The sequence below is a fragment of the Pygocentrus nattereri genome, chromosome 19 (genome assembly GCF_015220715.1).
Source record: "Pygocentrus nattereri isolate fPygNat1 chromosome 19, fPygNat1.pri, whole genome shotgun sequence".
In the NCBI taxonomy this organism is placed as follows: domain Eukaryota; kingdom Metazoa; phylum Chordata; class Actinopteri; order Characiformes; family Serrasalmidae; genus Pygocentrus; species Pygocentrus nattereri.
The window spans coordinates 8,913,738-8,933,571 of record NC_051229.1 but is presented as its reverse complement, the minus strand read 5'-3'; the positions used below and the strand labels follow the sequence as shown (position 1 = coordinate 8,933,571).

Genomic DNA, 19,834 nt, shown 5'->3' with positions numbered 1-19,834 from the left:
ATGAAATGCACACACAGCACACTAGAAAAATTGGCTCATCAGTTCAACCTAAAAAAATACTTTATGTGTAATTGTAAGTAAATTAATTAGTTTATTTTGGTTTTAAAAAAATAGTTTTTTAACCTAAATAATACTTTGACTGAAGGATTCTTTGTTGTAAACTAACTAGAAAGTACAGTGTTACTCCTTATCTTACTTATACATGTTCCATGTAGACACTTATTTACATTTGTGTCAGCAATACACACATCTGTATAGATAAAATGCAACTTACATATGCTAAAAGCTTAAAAGTTTGATAAAGTTTTTAAGTACGAAACTAGGTAGAAACTATTGTGAAACATTCTGACTAGTTTTAAGTGTTTATATGCAGTGAAAGTCTCTTCAGCTGGCAGATAATTTTAGTTGTTTCAAAAAATAACGCAGATAATTTTGTTTCAGGAAATATTTGAAACTAGTAAAATTATCTACCAGTGAAATAAAACACTTAAAACAAATAAAACTGTGTAGAAATAAAATTGGATAAATTAAATAAACAATGAACTAATCATTAACTAATTGTTTAATTAGCTAAAGAATCTTAGGTTATATAATTCTTACAACAGTCTTATCATGTGAAACATTAGATATTTTGACACATTTAAGATGTTTTTGTAAAGCAACCCAACTGAACAGATGCTCACGGATAAAATTAGAAAAGGAGGCTTTACTGGTTACTGGTGCGACCCAAACTAGTGGTCAGAAAACAGGCACAGGTCAAATCCAAAACAAGCCAAAAAATGCAAAGGGACAAACATAACAAAGGCAAGCAAACATCAAAAAGGGCAAAGGCAAAATCAGAATAAAAAATCCAGAAACACAGTCTAATACACAAAAAGGTAGCACAAGAAAGAACTCTCAGAAGAGCTCAGAAGAAAGAAGCAATATTTCGCAAAGGTCTAACTAAAAGCCCTGGCTTTAGATACTTATTATCACATGTCATATGACAAACAAAACAGGTATGTCAGGTTAGTATTGGAACCACGAGTGGCTGTGGATGGTGGTGTGACAGTTCTGTGATCCTGTGATCAATGGACTTCTGGGAATTGGGAGTTCTCTAGAGAGTCAGATCCGGAGGGATGCGTAACTGTTTTCAGTTGCTTAGATCATTTTTGCGGTGCAGGTGCAGGAGCATTATGTATGTGTAACGAAGGTTTTATAAAGTTCTTAAATAGGAAGTGTAGTATTAATCCTTTCCTTCTGGATTGTTATATTGTCCTCCAGATTAGTTCGCTGTTCCAGAACTTTGTGTTAATGTAGTGTCACTGTATTTTTTGCTTCATGTTAATGATGTACAGTCAACAAATAACAGCATGTGCATTTTAAAATACAGTTCCTGTCCTACTCTTCCTGATTCTTGAGACCTTTCCAGGCAACAGTTTGGCCAGTGTTTCAGAATCAGCCTCAAAAGTATTCGACATAGAACAAGTTTTCCAGCCATGGTATCAGTGTTGAAACCTCATTTGCAATTGTCCATATCATCAGTATGATGAATTTGAAGAGATTTTCATATGCTGATAATAATAATTGACTGTCTGTTGATGATCGAGTTTCAGTCAGTATAAATGTGGAAATTAAGTGTTTGCAAAGACATGAAATGTGTAGAAGCAGCCTCCTATTTCTGCAGCTTTTCAACCAGGAGAGGCAAAATGAGCTCTGACGGCTTCATCCATAGTTTCAGGGGGTTTTGCTAAAGTTAGTTTCTCCCTGCAGAAGTCAGATTTGTTCTGATGCAATAGGCTCTCTCTCTCTCTATCTCTCTCTCTCTCTCTCTCTCTCTCTATCTCTCTCTCTCTCTCTCTCTTTCTCTCTCTCTCTCTCTCTCTCTCTCTCTCTCTCTGTCTCTCTGTCTCTCTCTCTCTCTCTCTCTCTCTCTCTCTCTCTCTCTCTCTCTCTCTCTCTCTCTCTCTCTCTGGTCTAGCCGGGTCTAGAGCAGGGCAGAAATCAGGAAGCAGGCCAGTAGGTGTGTAAGGCCTGCACAAATCAGTTATGAAATATTATCGTTGGTGTCTGTATTTCTGTCTCTCAGCTATAAGCGCCTTAGGAAAGCTCGAATAAACTGTTTGCTGTTTTAATTATTGATGGACGTGAGTCCCAGTTCTGTAATAAAAGCAACAAATTTGAGCGTGCTCTGAATCTGTAGTGCAGTAGAATGACCTGCATGTTGTATCTGCAGGACAAACTCGATTTAGTCTCATCTGGAATCTAGGGAGAAACATTCAGCAGCAGTCATATTGCTTTGGTCATTGATGTTCAGAAACTTCTGAACTTGCACTTTTTCTTGTTTATTTGTAGTCTGGAATCTCCAGACAATAATGGTGTATATATATATATGTATATATATATATATATATATATATATATATATATATATATATATATATATATATATATATATATATAGGTATAACTTGCTGCCATCAGAAGTAATTTTGGACCACATCTTTTGGTCTTTTCATCATGAACTTTGATACACAATAAAGTAACTGCCTTTTTCAAATTATATGAAAAAATGAACAATAAAACAAAATTACAGACGCAAGGTCTTCTCCCAACAGCAACATATATATTATTAGTATATATATTATTGGCAGGCCCTGGTATGAAGGGTCGCTTATTTTATCAAACTTTGGACTTTTAAGGCCTAATGGTTAAGGCCTAATGAATTAAAAAAGCTATGAGGGCTTACGAGAAAAAAAAGAGACTAGCAGATTGATTTAACTAACTAATTTTGACTTTTGCACACACCTTTTATTTGTGTTTTGTTGTTTTATTTGTTGTTTTTTAAAAGGTCATTCTGTATTGCATTTTCTAATAATCAGTCATATTTACATTTGTTCCACGCAGATTTCGATTAGATTCATGAGGGTACAACATAACACAGCCAAACAGACATTTGTCTTATCTTGTTTGGATGACTTTTTATGTCATTCGTTCAGTTTGTCAAATGTAATTCATTTTTTTTGTGAAAGTTTGTGCACCTCTGCTCAAATTACAGCATACAAGGTTGTAACCAAAGTGCAGCCAATGAGATAAGCAGCTGTACGTAAGTTTCAAAGTTTTACTGTAGTTTCAGTCTCATAGAGCAAAATGCTAATCAGCGGTTCCTTACGGAGAGCAAAGCTCTTATCGTCTGTAGGCAGCCTTAGAAACAAAAGCACAGAATTTTACCTTTTAGATTCCTGCCACTGGGGCGGAACCTCTAAGGTACAATTGTTGTACCCCCAGCCTTAGGGATTTGGATCTTGCCAGCTATAAAAGGTGCACAGCAGTACTTTTGGAAGCATACAGTGAGCAGATAAAGGTACATTAATGTAAATTGAAACTTAGGGAGGAAAGATAGGCTCTTAGTGTATTTTTTAGAGTTTCTGACAGTGTAACCATCCTGGAAGTGCTGAGCTCTCGCTAAATTTTGTTCAGTTTCAATCTCAGGCCTCCTGTGAATTTTCCTTGTAGGGGGTTATTCAGGTTTACCTTTCAAGCCAGACTTCTGGCTATTGCCAGATTGTCTTGTGATCATTGTGGCTCTATGTTTATAGCCAATCAGAGTATAACTGGCGAGCTGGGCCCAATTTAGCATGCAATTAGTTCTGTAGTGGCGCTTCAGTCGGTGTTGCTAGTGCCGTGTTTTATTGTCAGATCAGCTAGGAGCAAGCTTGCTTGCTAACTTTCGATCTAGGGAAAATTAAATGAATGCATTCTAGCTAAAAGTAGCTGCAATTTCCACAGCAACTATTATTATTGCAAGATTTGAATATATTGAGGTAAATATCTTAAAGATGTACTGTGGATATATTACTTTCATTAAGTAGATGCATTATTTATATGCTACATTAAGTAGACTTCATTTGTTACTTAGGCATAACCTAACCTTACCCAAAACCTAACCCTAATTCTGGACCTAATCCTAACTTAAGCCTCAACCCAAAACCTAATTTTAACCCTGGCCCTAATCCTAACACTAACCTTAACCCAAAACCAAATCCTAACCCTCAGCCTGGCCCTAATCCTAACTTTAACCTCACACCAAAACCTAATCCTAACCCTTACCTTGGCCCTATCCTATTCCTAACCTTAACCTCAACCCAAAACCTAATCCTAACCTTCACCCTGGCCCTAATGCTAACCTTAAACTCACCCCAAAACCTAATCTCAACCCTCACCCTGGCCCTATTCATAATCCTAACCTTAAAGTCAACCCAAAACCTGCTCCTAACCCTCATACTTGCCCTAATCCTGACCCTAACCTTAACCAAAACCTAATCCAGTTAAAGTCAGAATGGTGTCGGTGTGTTTATAACAGCTTGCTGAGGATGTTGAGATGGTCTGAAAAACTACTGAGTTCAGCAGATTATAAACTGTATTTACTCAGATAATTAAAAGTCTCTTGATAATCTACTGAATGTATTCACTGCTGCTATATTAATGATATGCTGTTGAAATGTTACTGAGAAACACTGCAGAGTGTTTATTTCATCTGAAAAGGGCCATCAGAATAAAGTGTCACCCAGACTTGTATTGATATCGCTGTGATTACATTTAATTTGGTGTCAAACTCACCCACTAAACGGACTGTATCAAAAAATCTCAACAAATCTGTGGGACACAGAAAAAAAAAGTTTTTATTTCATTTGTAATTAACATTTTGTGATAAACCAAACTGACCATAGTCCATTGTTTATTCAAAATACACAAAAACTTCAGCAGTAAAAGCAGACACTTGTAGTAGACCTTGAAATATTCCATTCAAAATGTAAACCTATATAGCTACTTGAATTAGACACCTGACATCTTTTCTTTGCTGTAAGTTTATAAACACTTATATTGGCTGAACTGCAGTTAGTTGTTTGGTGATAGGCCTGGTGTGTAACTGTATAGAATTGTGTAGAACTGACATGTAACTCCTGTCCCATAGATTGTTGTTGGGGTAGGAAAGTCCGAGCGCACATTACATTGCAGTGCATGCTGGGGATTGTAGTGCACTGTGAAATGAGTTAATGTTAATAGACAATTAAAATAACTTTGCAGTCCAGAAAGGGTTGTGTCACGGGCCTTGTGTTTGACACATGGTCTGTAGACTTGGTGTATTTTCTGCAGCAAGCCCCTCAGGCTGAAAAGGAAAGCTCTGCCCCTGAGAGTCTGCCGCTGTGGCCAGAGCATCTGAAGCTGAGACCACTGATGAACAGCTAGGACAGTTCAGTCAGTAATTATGATGCCTGACCCAGTCACTTAGAGACTTTTGTTCAGTGCCCACTGACATCGTCCACTTGGTCCAAATGATCTGAAAGAATGAAAGAGAATGAAACAATAGCAAAATTTTGAGGACGGCTATGCAAATCTGTCTCATCAGTTCTGTCATTCCTGTATCTCACGCTCTGTATGCTTTGATCCCCGAAACAAGTGAGCCTCGACATGATGTTCTCCCTCTTGGCTGTACTGTAGAAGACACGCTAGCCCAGTAGATTTCAGCATCATTGCATCATCTTACTGGCTGATTTACAACTGTTTCATGTCGGATCCTGTTGGTGTTTGACATCAGTTTTCTTTAAATGCTCTGGAACACATGTTTTTTCAGTTTGTGTTTGCTGTGTTTTGCTGAAGGGTTTGGCTCACAATCTCTTTCCTCTCTTTCTCTCTTTCCTCTCTTTCTCTTTCTATCTCTTTCTTTCCTTCTGTATTCCTGTCTCGCTACTTTCTCCCGATCTTGCACTTTCTTTCACCTTCTATATTTTTCTCTGCTCTTTTTTCTCTTTCTCATTTTCACTCTTTTTTTGTTTTTCTCTCATTCCTGCTTTCTCTCTTCTCTCATTCTTTATTTCCTGCCTCTCACTCTTTTTTCTCTTTATTTCCTGTTTCTCTCTCCCACTTTCTTCCTCTTGTGCTTTGTTTTGCTGTTTCTCTTTCATTTTTCTTTTACTTTTTGTCTTTTTTCTATCTTTACTCTATCCCTCTTTCTGTCTTCTTTCCCTCCCTTGCTCTCACTCACATACTCTTTTCTTTCTATCTCTATCTCTCTCCTCTTGCTGCCCTTTCCATCTCTTACCATTCTCTTTTACTCAGTGTCTCTCATTCTCACTCTCTTCTATCTCTTCTTTCTCTATCCCTTTCTCTCGCTTTCTTCCTACATTTGTCTATATTTGTCTTCTTTCCTTCTATCTCTGTTTCTGCATTCCCTCTCTTGCTCACTCACTCTGTTTCCCGTCTGTTTCTCTATCTGTTTGTTTCCTTCTCTCTCTCTCTCTCTCTCTCTCTCTCTCTCTCTCTCTCTCTCTCTCTCGATCTCTTTTCCCTCTTTCTATCTCTCTCTCTTTTCCCTCTTTCTATCTCTGTCTCTCCTCTTGCTGTCCTTTCTTTCTCTCATCTTTCTCCTTCACCTACACTCCCTTTTATCTCTTCTCTTCCTCTATCCCTTCTTCTCTCTGTCTCTCTGTCTGTCATGGACACACACACACACACACATGCGCTAATGTTCACATACTCAGCTGCAGCCATTTCAGGCGTAAAGTGCAGTTTGGTAGCGTGTCGGGTTTATCTGTTTACCAGCTCCTGTGGGGCAGAGCTGCACAGCAAAATTGGATTCGGCGCTATCAAAAAAGGAGAGAGAGAGAGAGAAAGAGATGGAAGGAGAATGTCTGAGTGTGAGGGATAGAGAGTGTAAGCAAGAGAGAAAGACAGAGGGAGATTGCAAGAGAGAGAGAGAGAGAGAGATGTGAAAAGAGAGAGAATGTGTGAGATGAAGAAAGAGAGATGTAGAGTGAGTCTGCAGTTAGGTAAGAGTGGTCTACCCTGACTCCTGCTGTCTGGTGCCTTCACTGGTTTTAATGATGGTTCCACTGGATTGTCATGTATTGTCTATGAACGGTGTGAAGAGCGGTGTGAGAGAGAGAACATCCAGTGTGGGAGAAAGGCTGCCTCTTCCCTACAGCCTGGCAGGCAGGGAATCTGTCTGGCTATTGGGGCTGAATGACATTGAGAAAGTCTTTTTTTTATGATAAATGTTACAGTATTTGAGAAACGATTGATGGAGTCAAACATTTACCCAGATAAACATTTCCCCACTGGAGCTTATTATCACTCAGTCAAAGCAGTGGAATTAAATGGGATGTGTTTAGAGGGGAATTAGGGCTGGAGTTCAGTATTTTGGTAAGTGCTATACAAACATGAACCAAATACCATATTGTAGTTATATTGCTACCCATTGCAATTGCAAAATACTGAAAGTACTTTAGTGAACCCTTGAATTGACCAGACTGGTCTGCATTTTCTAAAATCAAAATTATACAGGTGTATGCAACATTTTTGCCACCCCTGGTCAAATTGCATGCTATAATTATTCATAAAATTATTTATTTACCAACGCGTTAAATTATACTAAATATATGTTAAAACCAGCAAAGAAATTATGCTCAAATTTGCTGACCAAGTACCATATTTAGGTGTGTTTGCAGCATACAGTAAAACTTTCTAATGAGCCTTTCTTGAAGCTTGAATTAAATGTAATTAGTATATTTCACCAAGGGAATGCAGCTTCTTTGCTTTCTTAGCAAAAATAAACTTCATTTCTATCCATAGGTCCATGATGTAATAAGGAACAGTCTCAAAATCCTCTGAGTTGAACTGATATTTAGTCTGTGGCCTGATTTTACAAAGTATTAGTTATAATAAGGTGTCAGGCACAGTAAGATGGTTATAATGATATTTGCTCCTCAGTATTTCAGAAAACAACAACAATTAAATCAGCACTTCCCAGCCCCAGTCCTAGAGACCCTGCACTCAAACATACCTGTTGTAGCTCATAAAGAGCCTGATAAATACTTGAATCATGAGTGTTGGAGCTTGAGTTATTCAGTTTTACCTGTTGACTAGTTGAGTACTTATTAAAAAAAGTAGTCTTGTGCAGCAATTTTTTGCCAGTTGCAAAACTGACATCTGAAATGTTAGACTCTGTGTTTAGCAGGAAACTGCTATCTGGAACCTCCTCCTCCATGCTGACTACTGCTTCTTGATCAATCAGGAAAGTCTTATCGGTTAGCTGGTTGGTCAGATTAGTTGTAGGAGTAGGGGAAATACTAAAATAGTCAGGACCAAGGTTGAGCACTGGATTAGTCAATGAAACATGGGATGAGTCAGCAGTCCTTTGGGCCTTAAGGTCAGGGAATGGCGAACCACCAGCTGATTAGGAAGTGGCTCATTGAAGGACACTCTGGGTAGATTCTAGAACATCTCAGTGATGTGTGGACTTTTGAATTGTTCTAGAGCTGTCTTTGAGACCTGATCTGTCTAACTGCCACTCCTCCATGGGCTGCCCGACCCTGCCAGGCTCTCCAGGGATGAAGATCTATATCGACCCCTTCACCTATGAGGACCCCAATGAGGCTGTCCGAGAATTCGCCAAGGAGATTGACGTCTCCACCGTCAAAATCGAGGAGGTCATCGGAGCAGGTGAGTTGACATATATGTATGTGAGGATGAGGATGGTGGTATGTACACTCGGATTTACATGGATTTACAGGTTCTTCACACTCACTCGTCTCATTTACAGAATGGTTCTTCAAAGTATCATGTTTTCATTGCTTTAAGGAACATTTTATTTTTAACGGTGCATACAAGACTTTGGGGTTTGTGGGAAGAGTGGAAGCTGCTTAAGTAGTACTGTTCTAGCTGGTCAGTGTTGTTATTGTTATTGAGTTTTGCATTTGTCCATGAAGGAAACTGGAAAATGCTTTATTAATTTGGATAATTGTATAATTGTACTTTATATTGTACAACTTAGCCAGTAAAATCCCCTTCATATTATGTTACAAGCACACACACACACACACCCCAGTTAAAATGAAACCAGCTTGAATAGTACTTTAGTTTATTTCAGTCAGAGAAATGTACAGGACTTACATAATTACTTTATAAGAATCATACAATTTGCTACATGTGTGCATATGTGTGTTTGTGGTCACATGTAAATGCACATGAATTTGAAAGCATGTACTGTTATCACACGGAGTTAACTAGAGCATAACAGCATTTCAGTGTGCCTCAGTGTGCGTGTGTACACACATGCAGACATGTATATATGTACCTCTTGCGTATCTTGTGTGCCTACATGCACAACCATATAGGCCATCTGTCCCCTCATGTAAAGAGTCACCTAAATAACCATGACACAGAATCACTGCTCAGAGGTCAGAGATGCCCTCATCAACCACCTAGCCCTTGTGACTCAAGCACTTTCGTCCTGCTGCCCAATCAGCCTGGGGACAATGTTAACAAAGATGTCACTGAAATAAAGCACAGCCTGTGGCACTGTTTGACATGTGCTTGTCCTGAAAATGAATGTAAATAGGAGTTTGCAGACAAAGCTCGCATCTTTGTGGCCCAGAGGTGGACTGGCTACAAAAGTATTTGTCCAAAATCAAATAAACGTATCACACAATTTATCAGTCTTTATTTATTATGAAGAAATCATGAATGGTCAATCTGAATAGACTGTGATCTCCATGGAACGCCCTAATTCACTGTAACAGAGTACAGTAGCATTGCAGGTATCTGTAAAGGGAAGTTATTTTATTCTAGCAAACTGTTGTTAGCTACTCTGCACAGCTAGCTAACGTTAGCTCATCCAAGATACCTCATTTTGTTACCATATTTAGCAAGCTAACTAACTTGCTAAGTATGTTGATTTCTTTACAGTAGTTAGCAAAGCTAGCTAATGTTAGCTCTTGCTAAGTGGATATCAATTTGACACTGATATAGGTAAACATCTATCTAGGTAGCTAACTTGCTAGGTAGGTACATTGTCCCTACATTAGCTAACAAAGTCAGCTAATGTTAGATCATCTTACGTGGATATCAGTTTGTTAAAACACTGATCTAGGTAGCTAATTTGCGAAGTAGATATATTTTCTCTATAGTAGTTAACAAAGTTGACTAATGTCAACTTATTTTAAGTAGATATCAGTTGGGTGAAACACCTAGCTACATAGCTAACTTGCTAGGTAATTCAGTTTCTCTACAGTAGTTAGCTAAGCTAGGTAAAATTAGCTCTTGCTAAGTGGACATTAGTTTGTTAAAACATCTATGTAGGTAGCTAAGTTGCTAGGTGGGTTTGTTTGCTCTATAGTAGATATCTAACCTAGCTAGTTAGCTCTTCCAAAGTGGATCCTTCAGTGTGTTAAAACACCCAACTTGTTTACTTGCAAGCAAAATATGTTTCCTCTAAAGTACCTGTCCAAATGGCCTGCTTGAAGCCAAAATAATCAAAACGTTGCAAGGCTACCTCGGCCACGTATACTGTAGCAAACCCAGTGACCTGGTGTGAGCCACAATATCAGAAACACTGACTGTTTTGCCCACATAGACTAAAAATGGAAAGGCCTACAGGAAATATTCTGAAACTTCCCGGAGGCCAATCCGCACCAGTACATTCGCACTGAACAGCACTCTCCAGTTTCAAAATTATGCCCTAAATTAGATTTGTCATGAAAATCCCATTGTAATCATCTGCCCCCAGCACTGTGGCATGATAAATTTAATAGCAGACTGGATCTGTTTGTTCTAGATTGTTTGGTTCCACCAGTGGAAATATGGCTTTAGTCACTTCATGCTAACTGCCTGTGGAGGAAACTCGAACTCAGTCCTGCACTTCATAGGGGAGCAACACATTCCAGTACAGGCTTGTGCTCTCAAAACAGCAAATAGATTTAAAGTGCAAAAGGACTCTGAATTGCTCCACTTTGCTCTTTTCTTTCTTGTTTGTTACTTTTTGAAATCATAAACATGTTGTAATTGATGAAGGTCCTGGCCACTTTAAGAGGGTTAAGTGCCTGTTTTAATAGTTTTTTATCCATGCGGAACGGCAGGGTGTAGGTCATGCACTAAAAGGATTGTGGATCGGTTGCTTATTTTGCAGCTGTGAAAGGGCGCATGTTACTGAGCACAGCAGCAGAAAAGCACAGATTTACATGGAGTGCTGTTTTGACCGAGTCATGTTGCATGCATTTCTGTATGTCTGACAAAGGTCAGCTTGATGCTTTGTCATTTTGCACTCTTAACTGTTCACTGCTACTGTTTTAAAATTTTAAGAGCTTCTAGTAATACTGCACCTGAAACAGATAATCTCAGTTTTAATATTTTTTTAATGATTTTAATGATTTTTTTAATTAGTTTCAGTCTTATAACAACAATAGCTTTCAGGTCATAACTACATGCATTATAGTTGTATGCAAAAGTTTAGATGCCCTGCTGAAATTACATATTTTTTTGACATAAAAATAAGTTGACACATCCATTTACATTTACATTTATGGCATTTGGCTGACGCTCTTATCCAGAGCGACTTACAGTTTGATCATTTTACACAGGTAAGCCAAGGTGGTGTTAGGAGTCTTGCCCAAGGACTCTTATTGGTATAGTGTAGGGTGCTTGCCCTGGTGGGGGATTGAACCCCAGTCTACAGCGTAGAAGGCAAATTCTCTACGAAAACACACTTCTATACGTTTTAATACACAGTTAGTGTTTATTTGCTGAATTTTACATTTTGAAAACATAAAATAACATAAACTTGGCTTGTGCAAAACTTACGGCCTACTTTTAGATTTTGTGCTTTTTTTCCCCCCAATACATTAAACTTTTCATGGCTGAAACCTAAAAACCTCTAAATGCCATGAATAAAATGTCATTATATCTGTTAGGGCGGCACAGTGTGGACAAAATAATAGTATTATTTTATTGTATTGCTATAAGAAAGATGCACTGATGAATCAATAATGTGACATGGTTAAAGACTGGTCTGCATTATTTTGACCAAAACATTTGACTTTTATTGGATTACATGAATACCTAGATTTGTATGTGCTCCCTTTTCCCCTCAGGTGAGTTCGGCGAGGTGTATAAGGGCCGTCTGAAGCTGCCAGGTAAGCGAGAGATCTACGTGGCCATTAAGACACTCAAGGCGGGCTACTCGGAGAAGCAGAGGCGTGACTTCCTGTCCGAGGCGTCAATTATGGGCCAGTTCGACCACCCCAACATCATCCGCCTGGAGGGCGTGGTCACCAAAAGCCGGCCAGTCATGATAGTCACAGAGTTCATGGAGAATGGAGCACTGGACTCTTTTCTCAGGGTAAGACAAAGGATACTATAAAGAAAAACCTCCTAAACATAACCCAATAACAACATTCTCTAATATAATGTGATTCTCATACTCAGAATCCCCCATTTAAGAAAGAGTTAAAGAGAATGGTTGGAATATGAACGTGATATAACCTTAAGAAGAGGGTTTTTTAAAGGTTTTCCTGGAAAGGAAATTGCCATATTTAGTAGTTAACTGCAATCAGAAAATGGCTAATTATTTTTACTATTGCAGTTGTTCTAGTTAGTTAGGCCTGTCATTATTATCATTGTCTGTTAATACTATGCAAAACTATTCGTTTTTCGGTAGTTATTTATAATGCAATCTGATACAAGATAATCCACTTGAATAAGGAAGGGAAAAAATCTGGTGGGCACCAGATACTATGCTCACCACATAGTATCTGATGCTCAACACATAGTATTGGATACACCATGTCCCTTCAGGGGCTCTATAAAAAAAAATTAAACTCCATAAAGTCCTTAATATAAATATTCAAATCTAAACTGCTTTACTTGGACTCTTACTGGACTCTTTTTGGCCCCTGTGTATGTGTTCCAAAGCACAAAAAAACTACTAAAATGCACCAATTGCGATATCTAATATAACTTTACTCTTAGATTATTTCACTCATTGGTGAAATGAGACTGAGTTAAAGGTCATCGGTTTGCTTGGATTATGAATACTGTACACCAAATTGCTTTTATTTGGACTTTTACTTGACTTACTTTGTGGTGAGATGGTGTGCATTCATATATACATGAAGAATGGAGAGTGGAAAGTATATTTCAGTCTTTCAAGCTGAATTTACTGCTTTTATGACTAGGCCTCTGTTGCACTTTCACACAGAGTATTAATGGCATGAAGAGAACAATGCCATGCCATCACCACCTCAGCTCTCAACCTTGCCTCAGTTAGATGATTCGCTGTTTTTCGCTGCCAAGTACCTGGCCTGTGATAGACTTCTGAGGTTTATGTAGCACTGGGTGCTAGTTCTGTACAGTGTCATCTGTTAATTGTTATCACATTATTGGCCTTTGCAACACTGATAGTGATTATGCAGAAGGTTGAGGTATGCAAATGAGACATTTAACAAATCCTTTTTTGTGTGTGTACTGTGAGCATCCAGACCAGTGATAGTTCCAAATAAGTGTTTCTGTAGGCGTTTTGATGAATCAAGACAGTCATGTGATCCAACCAACTCTTATAGTTTTTAATGAGAAATAGTAATCAGTGCTAGTCGGTTTTAAACCTCATCACAGTGTAAACCTCAGCCTCCTGTAGTTTGAGAAGATATACTATAGTGATCTGTGTCCTTTGAATCAATATTCAGCACAAGCTCAGTTTTTCTAGTTATGCCAATTATTGTGCAGACATATTTAATAGTAAAAGTGAACAAATAATAATTTAATCATTTTAAATTATACTAAGTATATAAATATAAATAAATATAATTTCAATAAATTCTTCTGTTGACGTGTTGCAGCGCATACATGCTTCTTCAAAGGTTCTTTATTAAAGAAAATGGTTCTATATAGAACCACAAACACTCAAAGAACCTTTTCCATGATTAAAGGGTTCTTTGCATTGCAGAATGATTTGGCAGATTGTTCAGATTGGAGAATGTATGCTATACATGGCTCTATACGGAACCTTTTTGAAAAGGTTTCTATATAGCACCAAACAGCGTTCTTCTTTTGTTACGATGTCAAGCTTGTTACAGTAGAAGAACCCTTTATGGTGCTATATAGAACCCCTTTCAAAAAGGTTCTATATAAAACCATCTATCGCACATTGTCCTGAAGAATCTGAAGAACCATTTCATTATGCAGAGAACAATTTACGCATACAAAGGCATATTTCAGTGTTCATGGTTCTAAATAGAACCATTTTCTTTAGTAAAGAACCCTTTTTGGGGCTATATAGAAACTTTTATATAGTTATACAGTATGTCTCAAAAGTGAGTACACCCTTCACACTTCTGCAAATATTGTGTTATGTCTTTTCATTGGACAACACTATAGAAATGAAACTTGGATATAGCTTAAAGCAGTCAGTGTACAGTTTGTATAGCAGCATAAATTTACTGTCCTCTGAAAAGAACTCAACACAGCCATTAATGTCTAAATAGCTGGCAACACAAGTGAGAACACCTCATAGTGAACATGTCCAAATGATGCCCAATTGTGTCGTCGTCCCTCCCTGGTGTCATGTGACTCGTTAGAGCTTCCAGATGTGAATGGGGACCAGGGCTGTTAAATTTGGTGTTTTGGGTACAATTCACTCATACTGGCCACTGGATATTCAACATGGCACCTCATGGCAAAGAACTCTCTGAGGATGTGAGGAATAGAATTGTTGTTCTCCACAAAGATGGTCTAGGCTATAAGAAGATTGCTAACACCCTGAATCTGAGCTATAGCACGGTGGCCAGGGTCATTCCAGGACAGGTTCCACTCCGAACAGGCCTCTCCAGGGTGAGGGGTGTACTCACATTTGTGAGATACTATATATAGAACCATCTATAGCACATTCTCCATCAATCATGATGCAGAGAACCATTTACACGTGCAAAGGGTTCTTTGAATGTTCATGGTTCTAAGTTCTAAATAGAACCCTTTTTTAACTAAAGAACCCTTTCTGGTGCTATATAGCACCCTTTCCTAAAAGGTTCTATATAGAACCTTCTACATTACATTCTTCTTCAGTCATGATGCAGAGAACCATTTACACATGTCAGGTTCTTTGTGGTCTGCTGGTTATATATAGATCCATTTTCTTTACTAAAGAACCCTTGAAGAACCATCTTTTTATAGTGTGAATCATGGTCATTATATGCAGCAGTATAACTGTAATATGGTATTTTGTCTATATTACGCAGCTATACTGGGCACTAGCTCTTGCGGGGAGTGGAACGGGGGGCTACACTGCTTAATCAATGTTCAGCCCATTTTTTTTCCTCCAATCTCATGGATTGGTTTTCCCTCCACTTTGATCTGGCGCCGCTCTTTGAAGTCGGCTTTGCAAGCCGCCGCGTCGGACTACCGTCGCCATCGATCTCGCGCTGCCCCCGTGTTTGTTAGCATGTGCATTGCGGTTCAAAGCTTTCTACTCCCACGAGCTTCACGCCACGGATGCTGAGGTGGAGGGAAGTTTAGTTTAGCTTTGCTTTTTTTAATGTACAAGAATGAGTTCACCTGCTGCTTTAATTTACCTGTTTTATTATTATTTTTTCACTAAAAGACATTTCAGACTTGGCTGTAAGTGGCAGGGCTTTAGATAAGAAGCATGCTCTGAAATCAAATGAAATGTGAAAGGAATTGACAGATTAAAATCAATGCGTGAAAGAGGCAGGCCAGCTCTGATTGCTTCTTGGCTGCAGCAGAAGGCTGTTTGTGCAGTTGGGCTCTGAGCACATTGTGTCTGAGTGTCTCTTTATTTAACATCAAATCACAGCATGTGCAGAGCATTAATCACAGGAAGTGGGCTGAGAGCTCTCATAAGTCGCAAACTCAAAACCCAGCAACTGGCCTGTGCGCCTTTTTCCAGAGTCTGTACTGAACATTCTGAACTGAGTGCCTCATGCTGTTTGGTTTAAAGCCCCTGTCTGCTAATTTTCACCATTTTCCTCTAATCGTTTTCTATAGTTTTTTGGGTTGTTTCTACTATGAACTGGCAGAGAAAGAATGATGATTCCTTATTGTGTCATTTTCGTCCACTGTCTTGTTTCTACGCTCATTGTCCATTTTATCAGCTCCACTTACTGTATAGCTGCACTTTGTAGTTCTACAGTTTGAGACTGTAGTCCATCTGTTTCTCTGATACTTTGTTACCCCCTTTCACCCTGGTCTTCAGTGCTCAGGACCCCCATGGACCCTCACAGAGCAAGTACTATTTGGGTGGTGGATCATTCTCAGTACTACTGTGACACTGAAGTGTAGGTGATGTGTTAGTGTGTGTTGTGCTGGTCTGAGCGGATCAGACACAGCAGTGCTGCTGGAGTTTTTAAACACTGTGTCCACTCACTGTCCGCTCTATTAGACACTCCTACCTTGTCAGTCCACCTTGTAGATGTACAGTCAGAGATGATAGCTCATCTGCTGTTGGTGGTGCAGTTTGTGTTGGTCATCCTCTAGTCCTTCATCAGTGACCACAGGATGTTGGCTGGATATTTTTGGTTGGTGGACTGTGCTCAGTCCTACAGTGCCACCAAAGTGTTTAGAAACTCCAGCAGCACTGCTGTGTCTGATCCACTCACTACCTGCAGTGCTGAGAATGATCCACGCTACCCAAATGATGTCTGCTCTGTGGGGGTCTTGTGGGCGTCCTGACTACTGAAGAACAGGGTAACAAAGTATCAGAAAACAGATGGACTACAGTCTGTAATTGTAGAACTACAAAGTTCTGCTGTATTCTAAGAGGAGCTGATAAATTGGATAAAGAGTGTAGAGGGAGGTGGTTTTAATGTTATGGCTGGTCAGTGTATATGCGACAGTGTAGGTTTTCCAACTTACCCTAAATGCAGCCAGTCAGCCAAGACATGTTTGGTGTATAAAGTTCGGTTTTACTTTTGCACTGAAGTGCCAAGCTAACAAGAAATGAAAGATTATACTGCACTAATTAGCTTTATGTAAACTGTATACTTAACTCATCATATATTTACCTCAAACCATGTTGAGCTTGAGTTAATGAGCTTACGTTGACCTGAGTTAAGTGATCTTAAATAGATAAGCTTATATATTAATCAGCCTACATGTGGTTTGAATGTGAAGAGCTGTAACCATAAAATGTTTGGAAATGTTTCTCACAAACTGAGCAATGCCATAAGCTAAATTACCACTACACAAAAAAGTGTCCCTTTTTTAAGCTGCTCATAATTTTGAGCTACAGTAAGTAATAAGTAGGGGCTGAAAAAATAAATATGCAGATTAACGTTCTAACTCTTCAGGCTGCAGAATCAACTAAGCAGTTTTCCATTTTAACATGCTAGTTCAGTAGACGAGCTGTGATCCAGAGGCCGTATTACAGAAGAATCTTTTTGGCTTAACTTAAGATCTGACAGGTCAAGATAAGATTTTTCATAAATTCGTATTACAGAAGCAAATCTTATCTTAATTTAAAAATCTTATCTTAAAGCCTTTTATCTTATCTCAAGTTAGGAAACCGGAACTTTCTCGATTGAAGTCGACAATCAACTCTCATGACTGCTACCGAGCAACTGACCCTACGTGCACAGCTCAAACGTAAACACGTAATCAAGTTAGTTAGCCACAGAGCTAACGTTAGCTGTCGTTACTGAGGTAAAAAACGCCAAATAATACTAAAGCACGATAAACTGAGAGGGAAGAGCATTGTGCCAGGGCTTTGTGCTGGTTATCAGAGCCTTGCCATCTCCAGTTTGTTTAATTTCCCAGACATACATTTTGCTCTGTCTCCTCATTATTCACCACCATCAGTGTAATATTTTATCTGATGAGTTTTTATCAAATGTTTAACACATGAAAGTAATAAGAGAGGATGGTGGAGACCGTGTCTGCAGCGTCTGGGGCTTTTAAACGCTGTTAGGATAAAACCTCACGTCATAAGCACCGCAGTGTAGAAAATGTTGCTAACCTGTTTGCTGCCTATCACTGCATAGAACAATAGAAATGGACGATTAAAACAGAAGTTAAGATGCTCTTGGCTTTATCCTAAAGTTAAGAAAATCTTTAGAATGTTTTGGCAACTTTGGATGTTTCTGTAATATGGGTTTCTGATCTGGAAATAAGATTAAGAACTGTTGTTCTGAAATGGCTTCTGTCCGAACTTCAGTCTTAACTGAAGTTGCCATGGCAACAAAGCAGATAAGATATGATCTCATTCTGTAACATGGCACCAGGTTTCCGGGTGATATTTTTTTTCCTTTTGTTTTTACAAAATGAGTTGTATTTTAGGCTAATCAAGCCATTGTACGTAGTTACTTAGCTAATGTATGTAACGCTGTGACAGGATGAGCTGCTGAATACTTTTTTGAAGTAGCTGTTAAACACTTCAAATTAACAGAAACTGATACAGCTTAGAATATGCCAGTGACTAATGTTATTACTCTGACATGAGGAGTTTTAATGATGTTTCTAAGAGTAATATTAGCTCATTCTGACAGATCACTTATAGTGGGACCTGTGCATCCTCAGTAGTTCAGTTGGTCAGAACACCTGCATGGAGAGTAATCGATTATTTACTGACCGCTCTGCTGCTTCAGCATGTTTTCTTTTATGGAAGTTGAAGCTAACATGCTTTCGTGGATTGTGACTATGTGTATATTGCTGTTGTCAGGACAAAACCTCCATTTTTGTCATTTTTCAGTTTTTGACATAATTTGATAAAACCTGTTACCCTTTACGTTGTCTGTAAATTTTGTGATGAATGGACTAAAAGAAATGGCCCAAAATGACTTGGAAAAAAGTCTGGTTCCATTAACTTACATTGAAATTAAAGTAAGTTTTTTCCTTCTCCTGTAAAGTTATCATTTTGGAGATATGAGGTTTGCTTCTGAACGCAGTGATATGTTGTATGTGGCTAATACTTTAAGAAAATGCACCTAGATTACATACTTCTTTTTTAACCTTCAACCAGAACGTGAAAGAAAAAGAACCAAACTTCTTTCGCTTATGTAGGTGCAACACTATAAGCCAATTGCTGCCCCCTTGAGCTTAAGTGGTTAACTCAGTTAGGTCATCACTTTGAAAATGTGAATGAAAAAATTAACAAATGTTTGATAAATATATTTTTACTGTCAGTTGTTGATGTCGAATAACTGTTCAGCCCTATATCAAAAATATAATCTCTGATATTTGAATATGTGATACAGTTGCTGGAATGTTCCTTGAAGTTATTATGCAATATATGACACTCTGTTTCTGTGTGTATGTCGGTTTCCTTGGCAGCAAAACGATGGTCAGTTCACAGTGATCCAGCTGGTGGGAATGATGCGGGGCATTGCCGCCGGAATGAAGTACCTGTCCGAGATGAACTACGTCCACCGGGACCTGGCCGCCCGCAACATTTTGGTCAATAGCAACCTGGTGTGCAAGGTGTCCGACTTCGGCCTGTCCCGCTACCTGCAGGAGGACACATCTGACCCCACCTACACCAGCTCTCTGGTAAGACAGCATTGAGCATGCTTTCACTGTGGATGAGCCTTGGTGAAAGGGTAATGTCGGTTTTTGGCAAGGTTGTAATCAATAGAGCAAATACAGTGTCCTCCTCCATTTCTTCTTGTTAAGAGCTGTTTCTGTGTTTCCTGCCACTGCCACACAGCTCTGTAGCTCTCTCTTTATATATGGGTAAGTCGATTTGGATCATTTCTGCTGATTCATTCATCATGAAATTATAATACAATGTAGATGGAAGCTGGTATTTTCAAATTATGTAAAAAAATGTAAGATGACAAAGCTTTCTACAGGATTGTGAAGTGTGTCTGTGGGAATTTTTGCCCATTTATCCAGACAAGAGGGCCTGGCTCACAATCTCTGTCCTAGTTCATCCCAAAGGTGTTTGATGGGGTTGATGTCAGAGCTCTATGTGGCTCAGTTACGTTCTTCCACACCAAACTCTCCCAGCCGTGACATTATGGACCTTGCTTTGTGCACTGTGGCTCAGTCATGCTGGGACAGAAAAGGTTCTTCCCCA

The 19,834-nt window shown here is 38.8% G+C and overlaps 1 protein-coding gene across 2 annotated transcripts in view; it reads left to right on the top strand.

Annotated features, from left to right (window-relative positions):
* The window catches only part of LOC108430182 (ephrin type-B receptor 1), a 406,692-nt gene that overhangs the window by 330,062 nt on the left and 56,796 nt on the right, over positions 1-19,834 (top strand). The window contains exons 11-13 of one of the 2 annotated variants that reach the window (XM_017702512.2): positions 8,359-8,481; positions 11,907-12,154; positions 19,090-19,305. In XM_017702512.2, the coding sequence (XP_017558001.1) occupies positions 8,359-8,481; positions 11,907-12,154; positions 19,090-19,305 (587 nt within the window). Of the gene's footprint in view, positions 1-8,295; positions 8,482-11,906; positions 12,155-19,089; positions 19,306-19,834 lie in introns of both variants that reach the window. The other variant, XM_017702510.2, reaches the window with a different exon arrangement.